Below are 18,097 nucleotides of genomic sequence, written 5' to 3'. Positions count from 1 at the left end.
TTGGTGATCCCTATTATTTGATATTAAGCTTCTATTATGAATGGAGGATGCACCAGAAACCTCCTAGCTTCTAGTGGCATGATGTATACATTCAACTTAGGAGGCTTTTGGGCAATTGCGCATCCATTATGGGTCCCTCATCGTCAACGGTTTGGATCATAGAAATAAAAGAAAATTTAAGTAGACCCCACAATGCACAATGCACAAATTTTAGAAAATGCAAAGTGCATTTATTTGATGAAGAAAATCGAAGCCAATTGCACTTCCATAACTTGTAATGATGACATGCTATTCTCTAGGAACATTGTTACAGGCAGTGTTGTCAAAATTCTATGATTTAGGATTTGAGTTTAATTTCAAGTAAAATTATTTGAATCCCTTTTTTATATGAATCTCACGATTTATGATTTGAATTTCTATGATTTACAATTCAAATCCTGAATTACGATTCAAATTATACTTGTTTTCTTCTATTTTAAGCTTTTCTCTTTCATTTTTTGATTTTAAATTGGCAAGGGCTTTAAGAATTGTTTAGTAAAAAAATCTTTTAAAAAATATAAAGATCATTTAGAAAATTATGTAAATTATGTTATTTTATTCTTTACAAGAGATTAAATTATATAGTTTTTTCTTCAATGTTAAATGGTAGTGTTTTTTGTATGATTTTTTACTTAACTGATCGAAAAACTAAATTGATTTACGACCTATCTGGCATGTTTTAATGGATGGTTATGATTATCATGATGTATATGTATTGTGGAATGATGGTTAGAAATCAAAATATCTTTTTTCGTCGGTCTACAGAACCAGATGCCGCTTTTCTAATACGATTCTATATTCAAGAAAGATAACAAGAACATAAATAAATAAAGGATCTTGGTATTTTTTTTTTTTCTGGGAGAATTTCTAGAAAGGCAAAAAAATAAAAAATAAAAAATAAAAAAGGGAAAGATAAGAATCGTCTATCTTTTTTAAGTAATACCATGTCATGATAGTATTAAAGTCTTTAATTTTTTATGATTTATTTATATATTTTTTAAAAATTTTATTTTTTAAAAAAAACTTACAATTTATGACCCGATACGATTCAACCCCAATTACGATTTGCAATATGATAATGATTTTGACAGCATTAGTTACAAGAGGTAAGTTTCTTTTTGGATAATTGCATCCCATCATGGCCCTACCTTGTCTTAATTAAAGAGGAGAGGCTCACGTTTTGCTTGCTAACTGCACTCCAAAAAAGTGATTTCAATGAATATGATTAGAGTGGTGGCTCAACATGCTTTGGATTTTAATTGCTCTAGAAAAAAAATTTACCGTCATTGAGAATTGAAGCAATTTTCAAGAAAATAGAAATTAGACTATTCTTGGTCTGCTTACCTCCAATGACCTACATATGCAAGATGAGTTCCTTTTTAAAAGGAATTGACTGTGCATCCCCAAAAGCTCGTTGAGGGAGACGATCATCCAAGAACTACATGGAGGTGGCCTTAGTGGACACCTTGGATGGGACAAAACACAAGCACTTATTGAAGAACGATACTACTGGCCACAATTAGTATGTGATGTGGGTAGAGCGGTGTAGCATTATCATGTTTGTCGGGTCTCTAAGGGGCAATCTGAGAATACGGGCCTCTACACACCGTTACCTATACATGATGGCCCTTGGGAGGACTTATCGATGGACTTTGTATTGGGTCTCCCATGAACACACAGCGTAGCATGGATTTGGTGTTCGTGGTGGTAGATCGTTTTTTGAAGATGGCTCACTTCATACCACGCAAGAAGACCCTCAACACGACACACGTGGAAAATTTGTTCTTCAAAGAGGTCGTGCAGCTACACGAGGTCCTCAAGACTATCACTTTTGACCATAACAGGAAGTTCATTAGCCACTTTTGGTGGATTTTGTGGAACCAGTTCAGTACACGACTTCTGTTTAGTAGTGCTTACCATTCACAGATTGACGGCAAACTGAAGTTGTGAATTGCACGTTGGGGAACCCCCTTTGATGTATTTCAGGAAAAAAGCCAAAGCAGTGGGATTTAGCCTTGTCTTAACCAGAATTTACATTCAACAACATGGTAAACCACTCGACAGAAAAGTCCCCATTCCAGGGTATTTATGGCCGAGTGCCTCGCCACACACTTGACTTAGTCCCTTTGCCCAAGCTCCCAAGTATGAACATTGCAGCATAACATTTGGAAAACAGGATCATGGGCATTTATGCTGAGGTACAAGACAAGTTACACGCCTCGAACGATAAGTACAAGGAGGAAGACAACAAGCATCAGCAACAAAAGGTGTTCGAGGTAGGCAACCAAGTTATGGTCCATCTACGCAAGGAGAGATTTCCAACCGGTACGTACAACAAGTTAAAGAATAAGAAGTTTGAAACGATGTTAATCCTTTGAAGGATCAATGACAACGCTTACGTTATTGATCTTCCGGAAGACATGGAGATCTCGCAGACTTTCAATGTCGCGGACCTGACCGAGTATCATACACGTAGCAGGATAAGAACTCAAGGACGAGTTCTTTTGAAGTGGATAAGACTGATGTAGAGAGGGTCGCGGATAATTTTATGACTAAGATGGACCAAAAAAGGCCCGATCGGAGATGGAGATGATCTGCACCGTTAGAACTTAAAACGGACGTATCTCTCAAATCGAAATGAGTTATCGGACGTAAAAAATATGATTTTAGGGTAGGACGAGCTACTTTAACCACCCAATATGCTATGCCTAGTTGTGCAAGCAAGATTTGCGAAATACCATCAAATCGACGATCGTTTCCTTGTTTTAATTCCGTTTTTACTATAAATAGTAAGTTTTAATTTGATTATAACTCTTCATCCGTTGGGCTTTAGGAGTTGCGCCCAACATGAAAAGTGTTTAGAATAATTAGGAGAAGAGCATGGTTCAGCCAAATAGGACACTTACTATTTTTGACCATAAACCTTGCGCACTAGTAGACATCACGACCATTTGTAAATAATAAGTTTATTATTTATAGTAAGTCGTGAATTCTAGGAATTTTAGTTGTAGTTTGATTCCGAAACTTCTTTCATAGCTTAGTATCCCTATTTAAAGGGGTGTCAACTCATTTATTTGATTCATTAATCAATTTTGAATTTTATAGAATTTATTTTCTAATTTTCTTATTCTTTTCCTCATGGGTTCGAGAAGTCTTTGTGAGGAGTCCATAGAAGTTCCATGGATTCGGAACAGTTATCCCCTTGAGGAAAATAGTGCTCGACCTCACGTCCCTCCCTGAGTCATAATGTAGATCCATAAGGTTTCAAAGTTACCATATCCTATAGGGCAAGTAATTATAAGCCTGTGGGTCCCAACTAAATACCGAAAGTACTCTGGTTTGTCAATTGGTGTGAGGGTCGAGTCGATGAGTCAAGTGGGCCCCATATGAAGATCGTACAAGCTATTGCCTCAACCAGATGTGTGTTCTGACCTCGTCACAGGTAAATTAAGCCTCACATCCCATGTCCCAAAACACCCAGGTAAATAAATCCTTAAAAGCCTTAGAACAACATAGGAGTTAAAAGTCTGAAAACTTGTTTTTAAACAGGAAAATTTTTTAAGTTTTCTGCTTAGTTCGATGACATCGAGCTTACGTCCATGACATTGAACACTCATGTTCGATGACATCGAAATGAGACCTTTTATGTCCAGCAATCACATAATATTTGGACAAAATATTCGATGAATTGAACATACCTTCGATGACATTGAACATCAGTAATCGATGACATCGAACAGCAAAACTTTTTGGAAAATGTTCTAACTTTGCTCGAGGAATCAAATGAGCTTCAATGTCATCGAAATTCAAATTTCGATGACATCGAGCAAGGTTTGATGACATCGAATCTGGACAAGTCTATGTCCAGCAAGCTTCAAAGGAAAATCAACTGAAATGTTTGAGGAATTGAGCTAGCCTCGATGATATCGAAATTCAAACTTCAATGAGATCGAAGAAACCTCGATGACATCGAAATTGGACAAAGAAGTGTCTAGCGAGCCTTCAAAGAATATCTTCTGAAATGATCGATGAAGCAAATTGGGATTCGATGACATCGAAATTCAAACTTCGATGACATCAAATCATTCTTGATAAAAATGAAGACAGGCTTAAAAGTGTCCAATAAGCTCTCGTGTAATATCACATATAATGTCAAGGATTTGAACTGTAATTCGATGACATCGGAGTTCAAATCTCAATGACATCAAATCAGGTTCGATGACATTGATCTTCTTTCAAAAATTTCCTGGAATGTTTTTCAATTGAGTTCGTATCATCGAACTGATATTCGATGGCATCGAAAGTAGACATTCGATGACATCAAACTCAGTAAAAAACTGACAGTTTGATTCCCATTGGAGCTTTTTGCCTTTATAAGGAGAGTTTTTTCTTAGTTGCAAAAGGGAGAAAAAGGGAGCTTTGAGAGAGTAATTGCATACCACCTACCCTAAGCCCTTTTTCTCATGGGAGTTTATTCTTCAATCCACCATCATCATTGATATTCAATAGAGTGGATTGGTAAATGAACTTCCTCAGTCAAAGATCTTCCAACTACCATCTTAATGGTAAATTATTGAGCTGGGATCCCTTGAATGCTTAAGAGCTTGGAATCTCTATGTCTCTCAAATGAGTAACATTTATTAGAGTAGATTCCAACATAACCCTGACCGAACCCGTCACCTTACATTGGAGCATCATAAGTGTTGCGGATCAAGGGAGCTAAAGAATCTCCGTCATTAAGGGAGATCGTCTTCATCAACGTACAGAACGGGGCTCGTCTACTTATCTGTAAGTCATTAGTGTCCAGAGACCCTGTTGATCATTCCTTATGTAGGATTGGGTCACAGGTGCATCTCACCCCATACAAGCCCTCATAGGAGACCTCTGACGGGAGAGTATGTTTAGGTTCTTAGTGTAGGACCTTTGCTCTTGTGTAGGGCATAAAATCAGGTCCTTTGTGTAGGTCCTTGACTTGTATGGTATAAACTAGGTTCCTTGTGTGGATCCTTTGCTCTTGTGTAAAGCATAAAACCTAGGTTCCTTGTGTGGATCATTTGCTCTTGTGTAGGGCATAAAACCTATGTTCCTTGTGTGGATCTTTTACTCTTGTGTAGGACATAAAACCTATGTGCTTTGTGTAGGACCTTTGCTCTTGTGTAGGGCATAAACGTTTGCCTTGTGTAAGCATGTTTACCTTGTGTAGGTTGGAAAGGTTTGAGGTGAACCTAATTTGAAACCTTCGTTAGTAAAATCCAGTACACTCAAGGGTTAAGTGCGTCTGCTGGAAGTAGAGTAGGCACATAGCCAAACCACTATAAACGACTATGTTTGGGATTGATACTTACATATTCTCTTATTGCGTTTACTTAGAATGATCACATAAAAGCATGACAATATGAATATCTGAAACTGATAAGACTCACATCCCACACACTTTCACATGGTTCATCCATCATAGACTAAGTGTCATATCTTGTTTAAATATTGAATAGTCTTATGATTGAATCCTCTACTTGGCTTGGAAGCCTGTAGAGTTAAAATGAATATATCTTGATAATTGCACATTAGATCAAGCTTAGGTTAATAGGATTTTAAATTGTCATAAAAGTTTATAGTCCTAATCACACCCTCTCTAGGACACTTTGACATATTCCTACTTCTACTATAGCGGTATTTACCACAATTTCAAATACTTAAATTAACAAATTGGATTTGAGTTTTTGAATGTTTGAACATGGTCCACTTGATGAGTGGATTTTTTTATTTTATTTTTTAAAGTTATGTTCATGATAAGGACCCGATCCTCAACCAATAAATGTACCAAATCTCTCACATGTGTGCGGCAATGTTACATGTGTTGAAGGCCCTGTTTTTCACACATGAAAATATGTTGATAAGTTAACCCATTCAGATTTCATCAAAAGTGCTATCAACTGATCAGGATTGAATTGCACTACGGATTCAACTAGTATGGGCAAATGTATGAGCTATCCAACTAAGGAATGGGAGTTGTCGGGTGCACCACTGCATCTTGTCAGGTCCAGTAGAGGGTTTGGATTATGATCAGGTTGGAAAGGGAAAGAGACTTAAATTCAGGTGGGCCACACAACATAAAATAGCGAGAATGGAAAGGTCCACCACCATGATTTTTATATGCCATTCGAACCATTCATAAGGTTAATACTGTTGAGTTAAACTGTAGGCACAAATATCATCCCAATATAAAAACTTTTGTGGCCTTAATAAAGTTTCCAATTAATGGTGGGGATTCAGTCCCTGCTATTACATGTGGCCTGATCCACCTTAGTTTTGGATTTGCCAGATTCTAGAACTCCTGCCCTATTATTTTCATGAATGGAGTTGGATTTTTCATGGGCATCTCCATGGGCCTCATAGAGCTTCCAACAACAGGAACTTCCTATGGGAGGGGACACAGGCATTTCGCATCCACAGAGAGAGAGAGAGAGAGAGAGAGAGAGAGAGAGAGAGAGAGAGTTTTTCAAGTAGTCTTGTAGAGAGAGAGAGAGAGAGAGAGTTTTTCAAGTAGTCTTGTAACAAAAAACTTTGTAAGGCCCACTGTGAAGTTTGTGTTATATTCACTCAGTTCAGCAGTGGCTTGAGCTCATGTTAATACGTTTTCTTGAAAATTAGATGAATCGTAACTTATGTAAGTCTACAAATGTTTTGGATGGCACATAATCATCAAGTGGGCTCAAAATGGTTTCAATGATGCGCATTTCTATTCAAGTTTTTCCCGATGCTGTGGCCCATTTAGGGTTTAGATTCACCTCATTTTTGGGTTCATTACATATAACATGGGCTGGAGAAATTGATGGCCGGAGTGGATATTCCACATAGACATCATGGTGAGTCTCATAGGGTTTTGTTTACACAGCTCCTTCTAAAACACGTTGTAACCCTTAAAGGGTTAGGCATAAGGAAACTTGCCCAGATTTGTTCATAAAACCTTTCAAGTAGAATGTAAAACCCTCTACCTCTGTGGGCCACACCATATTCTATTTGTAAATCTATTTCAGTGATTTACTAGCCACACCATTTTCTATATGTAAATCCTCTCAGTTCATATATATGTTGAGAGATCCATATGCACAAAATGCTTAACTTGATAGGGAATTTAAGCCACAAAGATGAGAAGAACGTAAAATTGCTCCTAAAACGTTCAAACAGTATGCCGTACTTGAGTTTTGGCTCAGGTTTTTTTTTTTTTTTTTTTTTTTAAATTTCTATCCTCAACTCATCTCAGTGATTTACGCTTGACCAACAGGCTGATGAAAGATACACATCATGGTGTCCCCACGCTATAGCTTATGGTTGGCATCCCATCCTTATGGTTCTCTGTGGGGTGACCTACCTGACTTGTGGATCTAGCTGGTTTTTTGTCCCAAGACCCTGAATCCATAACATACCAGATGGACGGAGTGGATGTTACATATCCAACTTTGTGGATTTCATAGAGCTTGGTTATTTTGCCCATTAGGTAAAGCAGGTGATGGAGAAGATTCTGAGACTAGAAAACTCGTATTCTGTCACTATTTAGATAGTGTGGCAGAGTACAATACATAAGCAGCAGAGATGGCAAAATGTAGGTGCTCACGCAATTTAAACTGACTAAACTATGGGACCCGCTGTCTCTATTCCACCGTCCTAAAATCAGGATGGTTGAGAAATTCTAACCTCTGATTTATGGGCACTTGTACATTTTTTATTTTAATTATATTAGGATTTAATATTTGTTAAAATACAACCATTGTACATTTTTTATTCTAATTATATAATTAGGATTTAATGTTTGTTAATATTTCAAAATATTAAACAACAAAAATACCCTAAGATATTTGGGTAAGCAAATACAGCTATGGTGATTTCCATATCCGACCCACACAGAAGTGGGGTTATTGGGTAGAAAACACATATATGAATCCCAATTTTTCCGGTTGGATTTGTTGAACAATGGAGTAAATGGATATCCATTGCCAGTAGTGATGGATGATACATGGCTACTTAAGAACTTACTTTAAAATAGGAAGTTAAATTGATATGTCCAAAGTATGCCTCCCAGCTTAGATGTATGATAATCCAAAATAAATGCTAATTGGATTATCTAACCATTTTCTTAGTGGACATTTGTTAGATGTGTTGGCAATGTGTTTGTTTTCTATCACGTGGTGTGCCTGAATCGATAAATTGGCTCGATTCAAACCAATCAACTTTTACCCCAAGTACCGAAATAAGCAAATACATCTAATATAAACATATATGAACGGACTATGATAAGATCAGTTGACTACAAAGCCACTTACCGAATTTTGTAATGATTAGATGATAATCAAAGGGTGCATGGGGTTCTTCCTCTAAAAAGGGGTTATGCTTTCCTTTCACAAGAGAGGACTTTTTTAGCATACCTGTGCAATTAAACAGAAGGAAAAACTCACAATCGATCACTAGGAGCGATTGCAAGAATGCGTCTTTTGAAAGAATTGCTTGATATTTGATAAAAGGCAAATCCATAATATGAGTATATATTTGGATTACAACTAAGAAGTATAGTTAAGAATTACTGCTACTGGATTATCGTTACTCTTAAGATAAACTGAGATAAAAGATAGATTTGTTTTGATTTGATTGTGTGTTGGTGTCTTTCTCTGTTGATATCCACTGCTACTTCTCTCCTACAACCTTCGTTCAAATGTTTCTTCTCTTTAATTCGTCGATTAAAGCGGTTGAAGAGTCTCTCTCTAGATCCTTCTTTTTATTACGTTTCTTCTTTTTTACTATTCCACTTCTCTCGACCAAATTCCATTTTGCCTTCTCAATTATATTTTACCTCTGAGTCGCACTCCAAGTTTTTATTTATCTCGACCACAATACCTTGTTGATTACGCCTTATCCTCAGATGACGTGTATCGCCAAATCAGTGCCAACTATGATTCCATAAAAATTGTACTATATCTCTCAAAAAATCTTTTCATGCACCTCCTACCATTTGTGTAATGTCACATGTCATTCTCTTATTGACTTTATTCCGATCAGTCAGGAATAGTGTACAACATTACCCCCACGTCACCTTGCCTTTGAAAAAGGTGAAGTTACGCAATGAAGTTAATGCAATTGGTCCTTTTCTATGTGTCAATTCCCTATTGACCAAATGCGACCAAGATAACAATCGAATGGTAGTTTGTTCTTCGCTACCCTTACAACATGTCCCACCTAGTTATATCACTTGAGGGATCATGATTACCTCATTAAAGCAAATGATTTCGGGTGATATATATGCCATTTCAAATATTTCCCTCTTTTCCATCCTTCGTTGCTCACATCTTTTCGTTTTCTTGTTAAAACCTTCTAAGTACCTCATGGCTACCTCCTCATCATCTATTATTGTGCCTGCATCTCAAGAAGAAATGTCCAAAGAATTATAAAAACTTACTCCTTATGTTATGGATGAAATCCTGTTTGAATCTTCTATTTTTGATAATAGGACTTTTTGGGCACTTGGGCCAGCTTTCAATTCTGAAACCACTTGCTCTCAACTTAAATCATTGAGTCAATGCTTCCATGCATAGCATGATGAAACCCTTCTCCTTTAATTGATTCTCCCAGATCCTTCGTCTCATAAATCCCCAAGGGTCTGTCTGAAACCTCTATACGGATGGGAAGAAAAGTACGACCGTCTATCCAAGTAGCATGACGATACATGAAAATTGATTGGCATTGACGAATGCATCAAAATTTTCCTCATCGACTATTCAGCTTACTCGTCTTTAATGGTTGTTTCTTCAGCTTTCTAGATTTGATCGACAAACACTTTTCACTTTGGTTGTGGCCCTATGATTTTAACAATTAGGAATGTATGTTCCCTTATTCATCTTCTTCCATTCAATGAAGCGGTCTACCCGAATTTTGCCACTAAGGATGAACATTTCCTCATCTACCTAAAGAGGCAAGGTAGATCGTATTCAAGCTTTATGTTGCTCTTCCACCCAAATAAAGATATCGTCGACTACCAAGAGCATGCAACATTTCTTCTGATGTGGATTTGTCAAAATTTACTCCATGTAAACACAATTCAAATCACCAAAGAGTACCTCCATTTGGATGAGGCATTGCGTAATAGCCAACAATTAGCACTTGCTCCTTTTGTGCTTGGTCATCTTTATCGTGGTCTATATGAAGCAACCACCAAAGGACTTCACAGTAGTGGAGGCCCGATGTGGCTTCTACAAATATGACTTTTTTAATATTTCAAGTCCTTTGTTTACCAACTTGTTTCATCTTCAACTGTCCTTTCTTATCATGGATAACACATTCTCTCATACCAAAGAATCTCTCATTCATTCGCTGAGTGCATAAACTATTTTTTCTCTCCACAATCTTTCCCATCATTTCTTTTACATATTCCAAAATAAAGATATCTACACTTCTTGACTTTTGTCAGAAAACCTCGATCGACCGATACTGAATTGTTAGGAAAAAGAGAAAAAGTTTGGGAGAGCTTCCCCATCTGCAAAGATCTTCCATATGATGGTTTCATCGATTCTAATGCTAATGTTAAATTAAGAGTTGAACAATATTTTTCAAATCTCATTGCCAATGATTTTGGATTGTCCCAGTGCATTCCTTACCCTTACACTCACCTTCAAACCAACCACCATTTGAATGTTCGCTGGCAGAATTGGTCGATTTCTATATTTCTCTACATAAAAGCTTTCAATCAGTGAGTGCTACTTTCCTATGCCCTCCATTTGAATGTCATCCCCATCTGTAGATGATATTCCATGAATGTTGGGAAGAATATTACTTGGGATTAGTCGCCGATTCGACTGAATCTATCATCACCTGCATACTCCCACTCTCAATGGAGAAAGAGAAACCATTGGCTGATAAGAAGAAAATGAAGAGAAATCTTCCATGAAGACCGCTATGAATTATCCCACCATGTCAGAAATAATACTCAACATACATCGCTGAAATGTGGAGGGGGCATTACACAATCCGAATGGCATCCTTTAGTAGTCAAAAGTGCCAAAGGAATATATAAATGTAGTCTTCTCCTGGTCCTTAAGAGTTATCTCTATTTAGTTGTAGCCCGAATATCCATCCATGAAGCAATAGTAGGAATGACTTACTAACCTTTCCAAAATCTAGCCAACAAATGGCAAAGAAAAGTGGTCCTTCCTCATAACGGTATTCAACTTCTGATAGTCAATGCGCATTCCCCAACCAATAGTGACTCTAGTTGTCATGAGTTCATTATCCGCATTGGTTATAATGGTAATTTTAGACTTTTTGGGCACCACCTAAGTTAGACTCACTCATTAGTTATTGAATATAGGGTATATGATATCCACATCCAATAACTTTAACATCTTATCCTTAACTATTTCTTTTGTATTTGAATTTAGATGGCATTGTTGTTGCCTAGATATTTTTAATTTGTATTATCTCTAAGGTGGATGCGGCGAGTACAAATCAAATGACCAATTCCCTCGAGGTCCGTAATAGTCCATCCAAGAGTTCCCTTATGCTCTTTGAGAGTAGAAATCAACATACTCTTGTTCCTTATCTAAGTAGGAAGAATTCATCACTGGATATGTCTCATCTTGACCCAAATAAGTATATTTGAGATCAGTAGTCAAAGGTTTTATGCCAAGCTTCAGGCTTTGCATTAAGCAAGGCATCCATCTTCTAAACTATATCATCATCTAGATCAGTGGATTGGGCTAAGCATGCATCTGGAGTGTCAGATTACAAAGTCAAAAGTGACTTATTTTCTACAAATGAATCTATTAAATTAATTTTATGGACCTCATCACCATTCTCTTATTATTTGCACATATTGAACACGTTCAACTCAAGTGTCATAGTCCCAAAGGATAACTTCATAATCTCATTCCTCCAATTTATTATTGTATTTGATGTGGCTATGAATGGGAGAACAAGGATGACAAGAATTTGAGTGTTAGCATTAATGACGAGCTGCGTATCCGAAACAATAAAGTCTACTGGATAATAGAATATATTAATTTGGATAAGCACGTCCTCTATTATCCTTCTCAGTATAAGAATCAAGTGATCGACTAATTAGACTGTGGTCTTGGTAGGTTGTAATTCACCTAGACCAAGTTGTAAGTAAATCGAATAGGGAATTAGATTTATATTCGCCCCCAAATTGAGTAAAGCATGCTTAATTGAATAGTTCCCAATCATGCATGAGATGGTTGGGCTACCAAAATCTTTGTATTTTTAGGGCACATCCTGTTTGATGGTCGTACTAACTTTTTCTATCAATAATATCTTTTTCTGAACATTGTGCTATTTATTGATCGTACAAAGGTCTTTAAGGAATTTGGTAAATGACGGGATTTGTTTTATGGCATCCAACAAAAGGACATGGATTTTCACCTGTTTAAGAACTTTTAAGATATCCTGAGTGTTGAGTAGAGATTTCGGTGAGATCAACCGTTGTGGAAATAGAGTCACAAGCTTATACTTTTTTTTTTCCGATTTTTTCTCATATGGAGTGTTGCTAGGCTCATCATCACTTTCAGATTCTTCCAAGTCCTTAGGCTTCTCAGCCCTCGTCGGGATATTTTATTTCTAAGAGTGGTGATAGGCTTGTCTTGCTCCACATATTGAGTCGAAGAGCTGGGTTAACTTATCTCATATTGCAATTTCGGGTTAGGAAGATGTTGGGCTAGAAGAGTTCCTTACTCCCTAACAGTTAGTTGTGACTCCAATCTTTAAATGTATTATGCAAATCCTTAAGGATGTCTTAATACCCTGGAATGTTTGCATAGCACTTTGATTGAATTTCTCTTGATCATGCATGAAATTTTGAACTGGACCCTCTTAGGTCCTTTTCTATATCGACGACGAGATAACGATCGAAGGAAGAGGCCCCTGAGGATTTTTATCAGCATTAGCCATTGATTTATTCCTTTAACTGACATTTGGATGATTCCTCCAACTAAAATTATACGCGTTTAAAACCAGAGCACTGAAAGGCACTTCATAATTGTTCATGGCATTAGATTGCTCAATTAAATGCAAGAATTGTGGGACATTCCTCCATTAAATGTATGTTACTTCCGTAAATGTCATAAACAGTTTCAAGGGTATCCTTGGGTTTGACAGTTTTCACCTTTTTAATGTTATAGCATCAACTTTCTTGTGAAGTTGTCTACCCTGGCATTGACATTGTCTTCTTCCCTTAGGATATAAATTTCTAATTGTTCTTGGACTGAGTTGACTTGGGATGAGTCGACTTGGCTTAAGTATCCTGAGATTGCGCGTTTTCAGCTAGCATATCAAAGTAGTCCTACATGTAATCGAAATCCTTATTCATAAACTCCCCATTTCACACCATCTCTATAAATTGGGGCATGGATGAAGTCAGTTCTTCATTTAAAAATAAAAATAAAAAGATGCTTTTGTCTAATCCCAAGGGTTGGTCAAGTGAGTGAATAAGAGAGAGAGAGAGAGTTGCCTTGTAAACGTAGTTCGGTCCACTGAATTAAATGGTATGGAATTGCATGTTTGGTAATGCCATGGTATTTTGACCATCCAAACTCACATTTGAGATCAAACTCTTCCTTCAAAAAAAAAACATTGTATTAAGTAAAACCTATGCTTACTACACCAAGAAATTGCAACCAATGGACCATATTAACATTAATGTCGGTCACCTGTACATATATGCAACTCAAATGTCACGTGTAAATAACGCATATGGATGCACAGCAGTGATAAAACACATACATTAATGTGGGGCCCACAGATGTGGTAGATTTCACAATCCACCAAAAATCTAGTAGTAATTACTGTTGGGACTTAGATGATATGGTACCTAAATCAATCCAATTCTTGCCCTAGTTTTCAAACGCTGGATGAAATTTATACGAGACCAAATGCAATTTCATACCATGTAATCCCATGTTCCAAACAGGGGCCAGGCTGATCTAGTCTCAGGCCAGGATAACAGAGAATTCCCTTGTAAACCCTTAAGTGACAGGCTGAGCCAGATAAGTAGTTGTGCACTGTCTAAACCTGACCTAATTAAGTAACGGGCCTAAATTTCAAGCCTGAGTCAAGCCCTCGGGACTAGTACTCTAGACCAAGCACGTCCTGAGGTGAGTCGGACCGGTACATTGACAGCCCTACGAGTAATCAGGTTGATTCAATCATTTGTTCTGCTTGGGTGTTCTCCTATGGTTGTTGCAGTGTATTCTGTGGTGTGGCCCCACCCAATAGGTGAAATGGCCTGATATTTTGGGCGTCCTACACCCTCTCCCAATGATAAAATGAGACTGTGAGAGGAGGCACGCGGATTTATGTGATCTTTGAAATACAGCCATCAATGGCAGAGCCGTCCTGTTGTTCGCTTTGGAGGGATGCGGGCAGGAAAATGAGTCAACAGATTGAGAAGGGGGCCAGGTGAGGAGCCAAGTTCAATATTTGGATGGATTGGATCAATGCCCATTCCACTTTTAGGCACAATCAATGGTTTTATTTTTATCATTTTTAATGGGCTAAGTTAACATTTCCATGTCACTATTTCCAACAATCAAAGCTTTTGGTCGTTGAACTAGGTCGAAGCCAAGATTTCCATGGTTTAGATCAGTGCCTAAGAACTATTTGACAAATTCAACGGTTTGGATCAATAGTTTAAGTCACTGAACATGGATCTCATGTACCAAGCCAAATTTTGGATGGTTTAGATTAGTAGACAAAGCCACATCTACCACAAACCGTTCATCTGGTTTCAACGACCTAGTTCTGTGAACATAGCACGATTAAAGCCAAAAGAACAGTCAGATCATCTAGAAGTTTCGATCACCTACGTGAACGGAACATTTCATTTTGGGCCGTCTATTTGATCGCTGGCTGTCCATTGTTTGCAACGGTGGGGCCTATAATCTTTGAAACAAATCATGAACTGGGGTAATTTTGTCTTTTACTTCCCAGATGGAGGAAAGACAAAAAAAAAAAAAAAAACGTTTATGAACAGTTGAGATTTGACAACGTGCCTACCTGTTACGGAGATGGATGATCCTTGACGGTTCATCTCTACATATATCCATCACTGGTATGATGTCCGTCCAACTGGAGATCGTCACTCGAACTGTTACAAACAAAAATCACTCCTATAATCTTCTAACATTAGCCCATCAACTCGATGCCTACCAGGTGGACGGTTGGATCGTCATATCATGCAGCAACGGTGGGTCCATCACGGAACCTTCAAGCGCGATTGATGCGAAAACCAATGAAATTGATATTTCAAGTTCCAAAGCAGCTCGTTCTACCCTAGAGTACCAAAAAATAATAATAATAAAAAGGGTGTTGTATCAAAATATGTACCTTGACAGCCATTAACATAGCCATTAATGACTGCATGTAGTCATTCGTGGTGTGTTATTAGCTGACATGGATGGAGGATTTCATGTGGATTAGATCCAATCCATCCAACAGATGGGCCACCTCATTTTAAGCATTGATACCAAACTTAACACTGATCCAATACTCAAGTAGGTTTAAATATAAGAAACAGTGTAAAATCTGCCTGGTGCGGCCTGTCTGAGTGACCCAATTTTTATTTAGGTTAATATGCAGGAGGCGCCTGAACGGCGTGGATCTCATGCATTCTCCCCCACAACGTGATTGGGCAGATGGTCAGGCTAGGCCAAGCTTTGTTAAGCCTGGCCCATTGTTGACGAGCAAAAATAGCAGTTGGGCGAGGGTTTTTTTTTTATGGAGCTAGGGCTACAAAATAAATATGACCTCTCAATAAAATAAATTGAGGTTTTACTTATTGTATATATCACAAAATTGCCCTTCCAAATGGGCATGGTCAGGCTGGGCTGACAGCCAGTTGTACATGGTCTTAATCTGGGTGATTGAGATATGGGTATGAATTTTAAGATGGGCCTCAAAGCCCGACAAGCAAGTTACAGTATAATTACATTTTTAGATCAAAACATTCTCTTAGATGGATGTTATTAAAAGCCTTGCTTGAGATTCACACTCTTAGGAAGATAAGAATCATCTTACTTTTTTAAGTAATGCCATGTCATAATAGTGTTCAAGTCTTTAATTTTTTCTGATTTATTTATATATATTTTTTTAATTTATTTTAAAAAAAAATTACGATCTACAATTTGTGACTCGATACGATTCAACCCCAATTACGATTTACAATATGATAACGATATTGACAACATTAGTTACAAGAGATAAGTTTCTTGTTGGATAATTGTATCCCATCATGGCCCTACCTTGTCTTGATTAAAGAGGAGAGGCTCACGTTTTGCTTGCTAACTGCACTCCAAAAAAGTGATATCAATGAATATGATTAGAGTGGTGGCTCAACATGCCTTGATTTTTAATTGCTCTTTAAAAAAAAATAAAAAATTTACCCTCATTGAGAATTGAAGCAATTTTCAAGAAAATAGAAATTAGACTATTCTTGGTCTACTTACCCAGGGTTCATCTTGTGGTCTACAGATTGGACCAGGCGGGCTGCAAATGATCCATCAAGATGATGTTTGACTGGGTTCGAGAAGAAGAACCCTTTGTCCGTAACAAAATCAGGTGGGACGTACCTATCAGCAAGATCTATAGTGAACTCCTGCAATCAATTTCATATTAAAAATGTAAGGTGTGAAATTATGAAGAGTTAAAAAAATAAAAAATAAACAAATAAATAAATAAAAGTGTGCTGGGTTAAAAGCCCCATTAGGTAGAACCTAACTGAAGTGTGCCCTAACTGGAATTGCATATGTGTGTGCATGCGCGCGTGAAATGAAGCTGATCACATTTGGGTAGAAAGCACCCACCCCAATCATAACTGCAACATGCCAATATGTCAAGCTTTTCCCTTTTTTTCATTTTTTTTTTTTAATTTCATGGAGAAGTAACAGCCAAAAAAAAAAAAAAGCACAAAACGAAAAACAAAAAAAAAAAATAGGCCCCAAGTAACACAGACTTAATTTTCTCTATCTCAAAAATTGAGAGAATAGAAATTTGGACAGGTCAGGGAATATATGCAGAATAGCTATATTACAGCAGGAGTTTCTCTAACCCAACAAGCACCTCTACTTGGAAACTCACATGCCAAATGGGCACTTGAAAGGACATCTGATTCGTGCATAAGGTTGGCTCCATGGTATACAAACCTGGCCTCAAAACCACACCACTCAAGCAATCAAGTCACCAAATATGTAATTAAAAAATAATGGGTGGCTCAAGAAATGAAGAAATTTCAAGCAGCCGATATTCAACATATGTGACAGCTGTCTTGATTAATGGACAGACCTCATCATCCCAATGGCAAGGACCTGCTTGTGCATGTCTCAGATGTACTCAAACAAGCAAGGTTGGCATGTGTAGACGAGTATATTCTCTTAACAAAAGAGAAGTTGCTGACTTTGAATAATGATGATTCCAGAAAAGAGGGTGGAACCCAAGAAGGAGAAGACAAGCCAACCAATCCAAGAAAACCATTACCGAAATATTACATATTATGAACTATCAAGTTATCGACCTTAAAATTCTTAAAAGCGGGAAACAGTGAATGATGCAAAAAAGAAAAGAGTCCATACCGGATGCTTGAGGAGAAAGGCAGCCACTCTCTCCTCATTCTCTTCAGGATCAATGGAACAAGTACTGTACACTAGTGTCCCTCCAGGCTTCACTAATCTATAAATGCACTAATGTCAATGTAAAAATATAGAAGTCACCATTCTTTAGCAGAAATTGTAAAACACTGCAGTATTATGGGATATACATTAGCTTGTTATAATATCTTTGGCGATCTAATATTGTACTTTTTGGTTCTTGGAAGGAAAAAAAAAACAGCTGTCGTGTAAACATAGCTTTTCAGAGAAAACCATAATGTATTTCCTTTTGTAATCTAGATACATAGAAATGCATTAAAACAAAACGGCCATGTAAAATAAAAGAGCATAAAGAGCATTTATCTAGCATCACAATTTTTATTTTTATTTTAAAAAAGAACCAAACATGTTACATAGCACAA

The 18,097-nt window shown here is 37.3% G+C and overlaps 1 protein-coding gene across 12 annotated transcripts in view; it reads right to left on the bottom strand.

The window, feature by feature from the left end:
* Positions 1-1,211: 1,211 nt before the first annotated feature.
* Positions 1,212-18,097, bottom strand: part of LOC131255476 (uncharacterized) — a 49,144-nt gene continuing 32,258 nt past the window's right edge. For 10 of the 12 annotated variants that reach the window (XM_058256206.1, XM_058256203.1, XM_058256212.1 and 7 more), the window contains 3 exons: positions 17,661-17,757; positions 16,539-16,687; positions 16,234-16,377 (listed from right to left, as the gene is read on the bottom strand). In XM_058256206.1, the coding sequence (XP_058112189.1) occupies positions 16,374-16,377; positions 16,539-16,687; positions 17,661-17,757 (250 nt within the window). In that variant the 3' untranslated portion in view covers positions 16,234-16,373. The other 2 variants (XM_058256205.1, XM_058256204.1) reach the window with 2 other exon arrangements.

The sequence above is a fragment of the Magnolia sinica genome, chromosome 9 (genome assembly GCF_029962835.1).
Source record: "Magnolia sinica isolate HGM2019 chromosome 9, MsV1, whole genome shotgun sequence".
In the NCBI taxonomy this organism is placed as follows: domain Eukaryota; kingdom Viridiplantae; phylum Streptophyta; class Magnoliopsida; order Magnoliales; family Magnoliaceae; genus Magnolia; species Magnolia sinica.
This window is presented reverse-complemented; position numbering and strand designations above follow the sequence as displayed.